The 14,043-nt window shown below is 41.0% G+C and overlaps 1 protein-coding gene across 1 annotated transcript in view; it reads left to right on the top strand.

Annotated features, from left to right (window-relative positions):
- Window positions 1–6,321: 6,321 nt before the first annotated feature.
- EPSTI1 (epithelial stromal interaction 1) overlaps window positions 6,322–14,043 on the top strand; it is a 55,279-nt gene continuing 47,557 nt past the window's right edge. The window contains exon 1 of the mRNA XM_066571414.1: window positions 6,322–6,563. Coding sequence (XP_066427511.1) covers window positions 6,370–6,563 — 194 coding nt within the window. The 5' untranslated portion in view covers window positions 6,322–6,369. The remainder of the gene's footprint in view (window positions 6,564–14,043) is intronic.

A 14,043-nucleotide genomic window follows, 5' to 3' on the forward strand; every position in this document is an offset into this window, starting at 1 on the left:
GCCCCTGTCAGGTGCTTGATCACCTTTGTAAGGAAATTATAATCTATGAACTCAGGAAATATTCTATGTCATTGTAAGAGTCCAAGCAAAACTGGTCTCTTAAAGACACTGGGTCATAATATGGTCCATACAAATACATCCACGCACGCTCTGAGATGGAGAACAGTGCTCAAAACATCTTTTTCACATCACCAGCCACACCACTGCTGCTGCTTTTTGGACAGAGAGCTGCAGGAAGCTAATGGATTACACGGAGCAAACCAGATAATCAACATGAGGAGAATGTATCTTCTGCCAGGAGTGAAAGAGTGTAGTTTGTTTTCCTTGGAAGCCAGGAGGGGAGGAATGAAAGCAGCTGGGTCTGTGGTTATGGTTCTCTCCCGAAGCTCCTCTCAGTGTGGCACAGCTGTGTGCTACTTTATGCACAGGATGGTGCTGGTGGAGACAATCTGTCCATTACTATTTAATTCAATCCTAAACACTGGTGTGTTCCAGCATATTGTCACTATTAATGTGTAGCAATGTTGTCCAGATTTGTTATGCCATTGAAGTTAATTGTCTGCATACTTTTCCTATAAATTATTTCCCTAACCAGTCTGTGCTGCAGTGTTCCATGTTGCAGTCAGGATCCATGCTGGCAAGAGTCTCTGTCAGGAATGAAGGAGAATCTAGAAATGGTTAAACCAGGTTAAATATTGTGAAATTAATAACAAGGATCCCGTGTGTGTTTGGGATTTTTACCACTGAGAATTTCCAAAGAACCTGTAAATGTAGCACCTGATCAGTCAAATTAGAATGGCTGTGACCAAAGTTTCATCTTAAAGATTAAAAGTTTCTGAGGTCAGGCAGAGAAGAGAGTATAATTGAAAGTTATCAAGGAAATCATGAGGCATATCATATAAAACTGGAGAAGTCAGTACTTGAGCCTTGCTGAATTGTCATGAGCATACAAATGAATGAAGAATAAATCCTCTCAGCCAAGATTAGAAGTTGTAAGAGTTAATTCTCCTACAAGCATTTGTATATTTAATTACCACAATATACTATAAAAGTTAAAAAAAACATGAGCTGTGGACTTCTACTAATTTATTTAGGTAATGTATTTGGAACCATAATACAATAAAGAATGTAATGTTCTTTCTAGACACTATAATTGTCTGTATGACACCTTTGGTTGACTAGGTACCACAAGGTAGTATATTATATAAAATCCTAAGCTGGAACTAATCATGGCCTTTAGGAATTCAAAGAGTATAATTATTCCTTGTAGAAGATAGTATATATGCCAAAAAGCTCATGTATCTTTTGTGAATAAGTAAATCTATGCTTTAAAGGCTGTTAAGAAAAAATATCTATTCAAGAATACAGCAAATACTATTTTAATACTGCCAGACTTCTCAAGGACTTTCCTTCTGGACATAGAGCTGGAGCAATAGCTCTTAGACATCTTTGTTTCTGATACCATTTGTGCAGTTTACCACTTAATTTTGCCTTTTCCAATAGATTTTTGCAGGCATTTTTAATTATATAAATCATTCATTTGTAGTCCTGATTGTTTTTATAACATCAGACCTTTAAAACAGCCCTGCTTTATTATTTAGTGTTATTTATATAGCAATATAGATATGCATAGCATCCTCCAGGCTAAAGAGCTGCTCCTAAAATGTAGCAATAATCTTCAGGCACTGCACCTCAATACAGCAAATTCTGGACCCCAGGTTAATTATATTTTCAATGACCACTTCCATTTGCTGAAGCAGTATTAGCTAAAGGTGGACCTGCTGTAATGCTGTAATTCTGTAGAGAAAGCAAGGGTCAATTTTCTTTTAGAGGGTGGAAGATGATACTTTTGACAGGTACTGTCAATTTCAGCTTTTTGCTATAAGATGGGAAGTGTGTGCAGCATTTTACATCTCCTAAATAGATTACCCAACACATCCACACACACGCACTTGTCAAACCTAATGGCATTCTTTCTGCTGAACCTGACAAATTCCAGTCCTCAATATAAACAAGAATAAATCTTAACCAAATGTTGACATTTTACCCTCCTCCTGGGGCTCCTCTCCAGAGATCATAGAAATTTCTCTTCTCCGGCATCTTCAGCGGTAACAATTAGTTCTATCAACCCTGCAGAAAGCCTAATACCTAATTGTAGAGGAAAGTAGAGTACTCAGCCAGAAAAAATATTGGTAAAGTAAAATGCACCTCTAAAAATTCAATTCTTATTTTGCCATCATGGTATAACAACTAAATAAGCATTTCTAATTATAGATATTCTTCTGGGGATATTTGCCATCATTTGCCATTGCTCTAAAATATAGATATGTTCCCAATTATCAATTACTTAATACACTCTGTAGTATATTCAGCTGTGTGTCTTACCTACTTAGCTAAAATATCCAGGGAAAAAAAGCTTTGTATGTGAACCCTTGAGCATCATTTTCAGCTGCAGGACTAAGTGTTTTAATGCTGATGACAAAGGAAGAAACATTTCTCCAGCAATCAAGGCCTTCTGATACCATTTCCTGGCTTCTGAGAAAAATAGAAAGTGGGTGGTATAAAAGCTCACCTGGCTGTCCATTCAAAGGTCTCCCTCATTTTAATGTTTTTCTTCAGGCTTTAGGCTTCTAGTATTCTTGGATTAAATAAAAATCTTAGTTTTTAATGAAATGTGGTTGTGGAAAAAAAACTCTTAAAAATTCAAAACCTTAAAATGCCATGAACCAACAGTAAAATAATGAAGAACAAACAGTTGTCTTCAGGGAAGGAAAGATAGGGAACATTACATTGTTTTAATTTTATGGGGGTTTTAATACTATTTCTTTCATAGAAGAGAGTTTTATCCTATCTAACATTCCCAAAGAAATGATGACTTGGCTGACCCAGATCCCTTATAGTGAGAAAAGGTCTCTGATACCTCTCATTTTTGGTATAGTTCATGATGCTGCAGAGTTGGAAATAAAGGTTCAGTAGAAAATGTTCCTCCAGAGAAGTTATTTTGTTTTATTATTGCAATTTCATGAGAAACACAGGTGAGGGAGGGAATATGACGATTCTTAATATTTCACATGTCCACTGAGGAATTTTCTCAGAGCAAAAGAAAGATCATTTTCTGTATTTCTGTCTCCCAAAAAATAATTTTTTTTTTTTTTTAACAGCTAGAGGCAACAGAGCTTTACAGACAAAAAAGCTTTATTTTGACGAACGGATTTTCTCACTCCTTCTCCTGTTTTCTCCCCTATCCTACTGGTAGGGAGGGAAGGAGCCGCCAACTGTGTGAGTGCTCACTTGATAGCAAGGGCCAGTGCATCACAGCCTCAGATCCAGTTAGAGATGTGCAGCAACTATAAATATAGCCCCTAGATAGAATTGGCAGTCAGTATTTGGTGGGTCTAGAAAAATATAATTACTGAATTAAAATCCTCATGTAGGATTTGGGAAGGTTGAGATCTGGTGGTGTTTAAGGAGACTGAATGCATTGGCATTCTGATGTTTTAGCATCTATTTAACATCTATGACACTAAAAAAAACAGGGCTGGAGGCTGATCCTTTTTCCTAAACACAGCTAGTACAGACCCATATGCATGCTGCCCAAGACTAGCCTCCACTAGGCTAGAAGTAGCTAAGTGGCTGGGTGGATCCTAGTGGAGGCAATATGCATGTCCTTACCAAACTCCAAACATCCTGAGAGCCTTAGGTGGTACTGCCATGATCCTGGAACTTGATTATTATTTTGGGGATATTTCAGCTCAATGCATCTGAAGCAGTGTAAGAGCTGGGTTGCAGCCTGTGAAATGTTGTGTTTTAGCAGCATGAAACTGAAGGGCTGATGAATGATACACTGGAGTAGCACACGCAGGCTGTGGGGGTGAGTCCGAGGTTGCTGGGATAGTGATGAAGAGATACTTAGGGTGAACAAGGTAAATCTGGTACACTAGTCAGTATTGACTTGCTGGGGGTCATGTCTGGCATGGACCAGCCTTAGAGCCAGACCTGGATGTTGTCCTGGATAGAGTTAGTTTGGATTGTCCACAACAGAGCTATGAAATAAATGAGCATGGAAGCAACAAAAGTGATCAAGCTTCTAGCACTTGGGTTCATTTCACATCCCTCTTTTTTGAGCAATATAGATATAAATATTTAGATTCTACAGTTACTGTTTTCAACCAAAAGTTTCTAAATTTTAAAAGGAAAACGACACTAGATCTGAATTTTACATAACATTATAGGATTGAAGACACAGCAGCAGTGGCCACATTAATTATAATCAATTTTTGTAATTAAATATGGGTTATTAAGACATCAATCTGCGTGGATAAGAACACTCCAGATGTCAAAGCTGGATTTTTACCAGATAGGGTGTCTGTAGGCACAGCTGTTATCCCATAAATCTTTGCAGTCCTCAGACATTATTTTGGCTATAATTTCTGTGCTACTTCTAGTGCTCCTGCATCTCCTGTATCGACCCTCCAGTTCTATGGAAGGGAGTAAGCTTCGTGCTTGCTTTCATTTGCCACCACCTTGTACATTAAACACATATATATGTCTGTAAAGGGAAGTGGTGCAAGGGACTATGTACCAGTTCATCCCTTTACAACACACTGCCCTTGCACTCCAAAGTCTGCAGAATGGTTGGTATACAAATGAAGATCATCTCTGCTGCAGAGCATGTTAGCAGGGACAGGGGGAGGAGAGACCATTGGTGCTGCCTTCTTGGGGCAGCCCTAGGAGATGGGTTCCTGTGGATATGGAAGCTCTGGGAGGTGAGCTGCTGATGGCAGGGTCCCAAGGAGCATTAGGACGACCAGGCAGCCTGTGGCTCTCCATATGGCATTTTACTTTACTCCTTCCCCTGCATGTGTGCAGAGTGCTGTGAGACTAGGTGGTCCAAGTACCTGGCCAGTGGTGTGTTTCTAGTGTAGCTTGATCAGCTGAGGACAAAGAGGGATGAGATCTGCATGAGTGAAGCTGGATCTCCTTAGTTCTGCTGCATTAACCTGGAGTAGCGTTGCTAGTGCTTTTTTGCTTGGGTTAGAAGTTGACAAACATCTTTTATTCAATAATGATATTAAAACTGTTGCTGGTGATCTCCAGCCCTGCAGATCCCATAGATACACCACCACTGGTTGCATGTGATCACTCAAAGGATCTCCATTTTCAGTAAGTGGATCATGTATTTGTCCTCTATTGAGGTAGAATTAGGAAAGTCAAAGAAGTTTTCTGAATGAGCAGAATTGAAAAGCAAAATTGGAATTTTTCAGGACCATTGCCTTAAGATTCATCAGAAGGTTAGTTTTTAGCTTCATCTTTCCTTGTACACTCATGCAAAACAGAAACCAAAAACCCCCTTGTGAGAGACTGGACTATGACTCAAAGTAATTGCCCATTTGTGAAGGCACCAGGGTGCTTTGCTGAGACCAGCTTTGTCACTCACCAAGAATGAGATGAGTTTTTGGGTGTGTAATGACAAACCTCTGGTCTGCAAAAGACAGAAGAGATGAACTTATAACTGCCAGAGTCTACAAGCTGGGCTTTGAGGCTGATAAGAGGCAGATCTTGCGGAAACAGGGTGGTGCTTTCCACCATGCCAAATTGCCTGCTCTTACACACATCCCCCCCACAGATAGATCAAGACCTTCAATCATCACTTCAACCAACAGCAACACTCAAGTCTCATTGTAAATCAAGGGGTGGTAGTTATGTATCTTCCTACTCTTATCCTTTCTTTCTCTTTCTTCCTTTTTTTCCCCTTGCACATTTTACGTGATACCTTTATGCTTTCATATTGGCATATTGCTATAGATAATAATAACCAAAATGGCTATATAGCTGCTTTCCATTGCAAACAAATTGTTCATATATATACATATATATATATACACACGTATTTGCAAACACTGATCATTCACTGTTTTTTCACTGTAATCCACCCCAAGGGACCCACACTACTTTCACCTTCATGGGTAGGTAATAACACCCCCAAGAGTTATTCCCTCTGTCATAGGGAAGTGCTGGGTTAAAAAAATGTCAGAAATAAATGTCAGAAATTATCAGAAAAATGTAAGACCTCCCCATACTTCTACACAAACTGTTGTCACCTGGTTTATTAGTGCAGATCAGCTTTGCTGTCACCCTGTGACCTCTGTCTGCCTGGGTACTGTGATTGAGATGATGAAACTTGAGCTTCAGCTGGTGGATGCCTCAGAAAGCAGAACATGTATTGGCATGCCTGCCAGCCCGAAGTTCAGGAAGGGGAGGAGTTTACCAGGAATTGAAACTGATTTCTGGCAGCTCCAAAGTTTTGAGTGTTCCCCTAGCTATAGCAGCAATACTGGTTTCTGTCAAGGCAAGGTACTTGCAAAAACCATGTCTGGGGCTGGAGGATGGAGTGAAGGCAGCAGGTACAGGACAGCTACTGCCTTGAATATGCCATCTTCCTCTCAGGATAACCCTCATGGCAACAAGGAAACAGAGAAGCGTGAAAACACCCAGAAGCTGACAGCACCTGAAGAGAAACCAGGAGGCCAAGCATCAGCGCACCAACAACAGCAAAAGCAGTAGTAAGTAACAAGGAGCCTGACTGAGATTACCAATGCAGATTACTACCTGCACTGGGTGCCTGTTCTCCGGCTTACTCGAGGTGCACACTTTTAAAGGTGAAAATACTTTACAGAGAGCCTGAATGTGGCTGAGCATACAAGCAGCCTGCTGTCATCTCCTTGGAGATTCCTACATGGGACCCAAGTTGTTTGGGCAGGCTTCTTGACAGCATGGCTTACACCCTGTGCCATAGCAGTGGCCAGTTCTGTACCTTGGATACGTGGTGTCTGGCATCTTTTTTCAAAGTTTCTTGGCATCTTTTTTCAAAGTGAAATTTCAAATCTGGTTCTAGCTCCCTGTTTTCTGTGCCTCCTAATATTTCATCCTGGAAAGTCTAAAAATACTTACTTTGGCTTAAGAGATGGATATAGGCTGCATTCCAACACTGCTCTGAATGCAGTCAAGGACACAGAACAGCTTCCAGGAACTTCATGCTCACAAAACTAAAACCAAAGCTTCAGCATTTGGTGCTTTATTGGAATCTATGCTTAGTCCCTCTCTTGCTTTCCACTGACAATCCTGAGATAATTTATAGAAGCTCTGTCTTGCAGATATAATACAGAATAGAAACTGAAAGCTCTGTGTTTGTGTTTTATGCACGTATGTTTAATGTAAATATACTTAGATGACCATAGCTAAGTGTTTATTCCTTTTCACCATATGTGCTTTTTCTGAGTTCTTATAACAGTGCATGTAATGCTAAGATTATTATTATTATGTGCTGATTTTGCTTAGCTTGCTTCTTTTTCTTCCGTCTTTCAAAGGGCAGCTGGCAAAACTGCAAACTGTTTCAGTTTCCTTTCCCTTCTTTCTGAGTGAAGAAGATGGAGCCACCTCTGAAGGAGGTGGCAGGCAGCTGATGGTGAGCAGAGATCAGCAGATTTCCACTGAAACCCATGAATGCTTGTCTATTGGGTAGCAGTGATACAGGGACTATTAAAAGCTGAGTCCCTTTAAAATCCATCAGCGCTTTAATGATTGACTTTCAGGAGAGCAAACAACAATTCTTTAGTTGCTGTCTCTTTATTTTCTGCCACTTCCAAATATGAAAAATTCTCTGTCTTGTCTGCTCTCACAGTGCCACATATCCACAGTAGAGTAAGGACAGCCCCAGTTTGTTTATGTAGCTGTAATGTGTGTATTTTGTTGCTGTTTGGGTTTTTTTCAGGGGGAGGACGGGGCAGCAGGGCCAGTGGGAGTTTTCCCATTGGCATGACCATGTTTACCCAGTTTGTCTGGCATACAAACTCCCTGGTAAAGGTTAGGTGAATAATTAATCAATTGGTTTGCCAGAGCTCCCTGCAGAATTTAAGGCCAGAGCACATATAATCACACAAATCCCTGTTCCCTCTTTCATCTTACATGATTCTTGCAGACATAAAGCTGTTGTGCATCCACTGCAAAGACCAAGCACTATTTTCTGCTATGTGAAAATATTCTCTCTGTCTTCATAAAGTACTCACAAAGAATTAGTTCCTAAATCTCAGATGTACAAATTAAACTCTGCATTAGTATTCAGTTAATGAGAAGAGGGATGAAGGAAAGGCAGTTTGGAATAGAAACCATGTAATATGAGTGGGAAACTCATACTCTAATAAAAAAATGAAGTGAATGAGAGGGGGGTTTGCATCCTTCCCTTTAGAAAGGGAATGCTACCTGGCAGTTTGAATGGGATGAAGCCACTTAAACTGCAATTCCCTTAACTAATACAAATTAAAGGAGAAGATTGCATCGGAAATACTGAAACAGAACAGTGGGGATCTTTATTCTTAAAGAAAAAACAAGTTTCATTAATTATTACTTTGTTCATTTTCTCAAGCTACATTTCAAGAATGATTTCAGATTAAAATATTTTACCACTGATAAAGCTGACTTAGCTTTTTAGCCACCAACATCTTTTAATGTGACCTTTAAAACTAAAATACTGGAACACCCTCAGGTTCAGGTTTTCAGGTTCTGGGATAAGAAGAGCAGCTGGAGAGCTGCAGTTACAGGGTGACAGAAAAAAGCACAGACTAACATTACTAAAGGATTTCTGGAATATGCATAGCAGAGGGAACATGAGGGGCCCAAACAGGATACCTCTGTGCCAAGTAGTGTCTCTATTCCAGCTTCTGCTTGCTATTTTTTGAAAACAGACAGGGGTATGGTTTTGCTGCCAGCAAAGCAGGAGTTGGAGTCTCTTTTGAAGGTTCTGTGTGAATTGTTTCAATGCAAACTCTCTGTCTCAGGCTGTGAGAAAAATTGGGAGTGGGCAAACATCTCAGGAACATCTTAGGGTCAGATCAGGTGACCTTTTGTTTAGATTGGACACAGGAAATATGTGTGGGATGTAGCATGTTGCAGTCCTGTTCAGCACTGAATATTCAAACTAGACTATTAAAAATACAAGGTGGGCAGCTGGTATTAGAGTTTAGATAGTTTTGGTTTGGAAAAGCCCTTATATGATATGTCAAGGGCAAGAAGTGACAATAAAATGGTCCTAATTAAGAAAAGTACTTGTTCAAATGCAAAATTGAAGTCACACTTTGTACATCCCCATCCAAGTTATACATAGAATGTGGTTTCAGGCCATGGAGAAAAAAGTCACCAGGATGACAAGAGCTTGAAACTGCTTATAATAACAAGCTCGCATTTAAGTGGCTTCACTTTGTCTGCTAAGTGCCATGAAATTAACTTGTAGAAAGCAAATTCCCAAATTGCCCCTGTTCATACCTATTCAGAAACAAAAGTCTGTACAGAAGAAAGGTGGAGGAAAGTGGGGAAATTAGAGGGTGAACTATAGCTAGTGCCTGAAAAAGAAACTGCTGCCCCCATTCAGCAGTCTGCCTTTAGCGCCTTTAAAGCTGCCAAGAATAATATTGGTTCTGGTAAAATTCATTAAAAACTGAAATTCAAAATAATAAAGCCTGAAGATATATTGCTGCAGAGCTGGTAACAGTTCCTCATAATTTTGTTTGAAAGGAGAGCAGACTTGCTAGAATGCTTGACTCAAGAAATTGTATTCTTTGACACTGGAGCCAAATCTATCAATCTATCAGAGCTTTCTTTCCTTTCTTTTCAAATCTTAATCCTGAATTTAAAAAAACAAAACAACAAAAACCAAACCAAAATATCTATGGTGTTATAAGACCCCCTCATCCTATTGCTGACAGGCTGTACTTAGCAGTGCTGATTTTTTTTTTCTTTCATGAACTAAAGTTTCTTTAAAATAAAAAAAAAAAAAAGTTACTCAATGTTCTGGTTTGAAAGCAAACCCAGTGAGAGACTCCAAGTCAGAAATACAACTTATTAGGAAAAGGAAAAAGAAAAAAAGAAACAAAATCAAAATACATGCAATAATACAAAAAGAAAAACCACTGACAGAGTCAGAATACAACCTAACACCCTTTTGGTCAGGGTGTTGGTAGCAGTCCAGTTGGATTGGTGGCTACAGTCCTCCTGGAGTAGCAAATATAGTTCTACTGGAGCAGTGATCCTGTAGAAAGGTGTAGTCTTCCTCTGAAGATCCAGTAGAAAAGACTTGTCCCGTCCCAACACCAGATTATATCCAGGTGTGAATACTTAGCTCCTCCCCCCTGGGCGGAGCATCTCACCATGGGCCGATGTCATTCTGTGAGTCAGGTGGTGGGTCCATTAAAGAGAAATGGCCCTGGAGGGAGTTTTCTCTGAGTCATGCAGCAAGGCATTGATGGGCCCATTAACAGGAGATAAGGAAAAAGCAATGCCCCTCCTGGTTTCAGCAGCTATTGAGGATGGGAATGGAATGCATCTTTATATTATAGCCTAGGATACTCTTCAAAACTGTAGGCGGATTTTTAGCAAAATACTTGTTTTCCCCACTGCCCAGCCACTGGTGGGAATGCAAGACAGGTAATTTGAATTATGGAAAATCTGTTCAGAGGTTAGCTCTCCACATGCTGCACAGGAGTAGTCTCACAACTCTCTGTTTTTCAGGCTGAGGTACTGATGTTTACAGCCCAGTGGAGTGCTTCAGAGATGCCCAGTTTTGCCATGGTCCATAGCCAGCCTTTTCTCCAGGCACAGGATTGGTGACAGGGTCTCAGTAAGACAATAAGTGTACTCTCAGTCTGGATGGGGGGGTTGCTGTGCCATATAATGTTTGTGGCAGGGAAGGACGTCTTTCCATATTCTATATTAGAAGGCTTTTTTGGAAGAGCTTGCTTTGCACAAGCTCTGACATGCTCTCTTGATGCATGGCTTGATGAGGAGCTGTGGCAAGGTGATGAATAAGGAATGTATGGGAGGATGCTGCATTTGGTCAGGGGCAATGAAAGGACAAATTCTCTGATGCAGAGACAGTGGAGGAGGAAATACATTGTTGAAAAGAAAAGAAGTGGGGAAGCAGAGATGAACATGGCACTAGCTCAAATCTCAGGCTTCATGTGGTACAGCATCTGACGTGCTGAGCTCTGCAGGCACGCTGGCAAGCCTGACATGCAGCACATGCATGGCCCTGCAGGGGAGAGCTCAGCTCAGCACTCGGTGCTGCCAAGCCTAGTGCCTGGCCTGCCCACGTATGATGCTCCATGCTCCTCAGGGCCAGTGATTACCAGGTGCTCCAGCTGGCTCTGGCATGCTCCCTACATGCCTACATCCCTCTCCCTACATCCCTGATGCTGTACTGCATTGAGAGAACTGAGCTGCTCTAGCATGTGGGGACGGCATGAGCACAGCCATGTCTGACTTTTCTAGACTTTGCTGGGTGTGCTGCTGATCTACAGCCCTGCTACAGTGAGCCCTGCCCCTTTGGTGTAATCTGACTCATGGCATGTTAGTGTTTCCAGAGGAGAGAAAGCTGTGCTGTGAGCCAAGTTTGGGCTGAGAGCTACCCCTTGGCTCCCTGATTTGATCCCTCAAGGTGCCAGTTTCTTTGGATCTTCAGAAGTTGGTTGAGATTGTCCAAAACAGAGTACGGCTGAAGCACCTGCTCTTCTTTCTGATGTGCTAAGACCACAACAAGCTGCTGAGTCTGAGCCTCATCTGAACTGTTGGAAATTCAGTTCCATGTTTCAGTTTTAGTCTTTTGACCAAATTTTAACTTCAGGAATTTCTCTACAAGCATCTGGGTAAAAGCAGAACCTCAAGTCTGTTTCTTTCCTGTAGATTTCCGACTCTTTCTCTTGGGCTGTTCTCTGCTGCCCTCTGTCTTCTCACTCTTCCCCCTTGCAAGTTCACTTCTTCAGGATTTAACTCTTTGCTTTAATCCTCACAATGCCAAAAATGCTGCCTGATCTTAATGAAAGGGACCAGATACAGAAGTGAATTACCCTGGTTTAATAATCTTCCAGACATTTTTTGAACTGTGTTAATTAAGTGCATTCCTGGCCTGTGGCAAACACAGGACAAAATCTATGGAGGTAGATTTTTGGTGATGAACATTTCCTGCTGATGTAATTAATTTTCTGCCTCTTGTGTTAAAAGCACATGTGCAGTGAGGATAAATCAGACAGTGTGTAATGTTAAGCCCCAGTATATCACTTTTGTCTCTGAGCTGCAAACTGGTAAGATGATGCCACTGATAAAGATGGAAAGCCAGAGCCCCAGGCCTGCATGTAAGGTTTGTACACTCTCCTAGAGATCTGCTTATGGCACTGCTGGGACACAGAGCATATTGCTCAGCTGAGGTCTACAATTGTGGCTGTCAATTATCATTAGCATCTGGCTGTGTGCGCATTACAAAATAGGGATACCTACAGGACAGTTATCTGCTTGCTGGGATTTGGCATCTTATAGCCCTTAACTTTGGCAGCTTCTGTGCTGCTCAGCAGCATGTGGCTGCTTCATCAGGCATGGGAGCTTTGGTGAAAACAATACTTTGTGATGGTGTGGACTTGACAGCTCTTAAAACAATTCCTGATAAATGAATGCAAAGTTCAGCTTAGTGTATCTTTGAAAGAAATTCAAGAGCTGGCTTTGGCAGTTTGATCTCTTTTAAATTCAGTCTTAACATACTATCTAATGCAGTATCTTACCCTAGGTCCCTCCTCTGGCTGAATCTGCCTGTGCCTCCTTCCCAAGCTTTAGTCATTTTTGTTGCTCTCCAACTTCATTCTCCTTATTTTCTGTCTGTTATGCAGAGTACTCTGCCCAGCAGGGCAAGATATTTGGCTTTCAGCTCTGTGACATTCATGTACCAATACACCCAGGGTATAAAACACAGGGGAATTGGACACAGTTTATAACACCCATTCCTTTTCTAACTCTTTAAACTATTTCACACTTCATTTGAATATCTCTCCTGTGGTACATGGCTGGAGTGGACCTGAGGAAAAACTGAAGAGCACAGCTCTGCAAAACCTATTACCAGTGAGCAGCAGTCCTCATGGGTTTTTCAATTTTAGAAATAAAATATTTTATACAAACCTGAACGAAAGTAGAACAAAAATTGATATCATCAATGCCTTTAAAGCACTGAAGAGGTATTCTTGAGCTAGTTAGAAAAGTAGACTTACACATATGATTCAAAATTTAAGTTTTTAGACATGGTGTTACTGATCACTCAAAGTGTAAACTATCATTAGAGATTATCTATGACATTATTGCATGTTTCTCCTTACTGAAATGTTTTATATCTCTCTCTGTATGTGCTGGTTTTGCCTGGAGTAGAGCTAATTTTCTTCATAGTAGCTGCTGTGGGGCTATGGTTTGGATTTGTGGCCAAAAGTGTGTTGATATCGCAGAGATGTTTTGTTCCAGCTGAGCAGGGCTGACACTGAGTCAGGGCCTTTTCTGCCTCTCACCCCACCAGAGAGAGGGCTGGGGGTGCACAGGGAGTTGTGAGAGCTGTGGGACAGCTGACCCCAGCTGGCAGAGGTGTATCCCATAACACATGGCATCAGGCTCAGCATACATAGCTGGGGGAAGGAAAAGGAGAAGGAGAGATGTACAAAGGGATGGTGTTTGTCTTCCCAAGTCACCATTACATGTGGTGGAGCCCTGCTTTCCTGGGGATGGCTGAACACCTGCCTGACCATGGGAAGTGGTGAATCCATTCCTGCTTTGCTTGTGTGTTCAGCTTTTGCTTTACCTGTTAAACTGTCTTTATCTCAACCCATGAGTTTTCTCATTTTAACCCTTCCAATTCTCCATCCCATGCCATGGGGGACCGAGTGAGCGAGCAGCCATGTGGTGCCTAGTTACTGACTGGGGTTAAACCACAGTGATATATTGTTGCATAGGCATTTATAATCCCACAACTGTGGTATATTATGTGTATCTGCTTGAAAAATCATAGGAGATTCCTTTTTTATTATATCAATATAGATAGATACATTCTCATATTGGGTTACAACTTTCTTACTCTCATTAATATCTGTTCAGTCTGTGTAATGAGTCAATACATTCCCATTTTCTGCAGAGAAAATAAAAAACACTCATCAAGATTAATATGATCCATAAAGGCAGAAGATGATTTGT

Source organism: Molothrus aeneus, chromosome 2, assembly GCF_037042795.1.
Source record: "Molothrus aeneus isolate 106 chromosome 2, BPBGC_Maene_1.0, whole genome shotgun sequence".
In the NCBI taxonomy this organism is placed as follows: Eukaryota; Metazoa; Chordata; class Aves; order Passeriformes; family Icteridae; genus Molothrus; species Molothrus aeneus.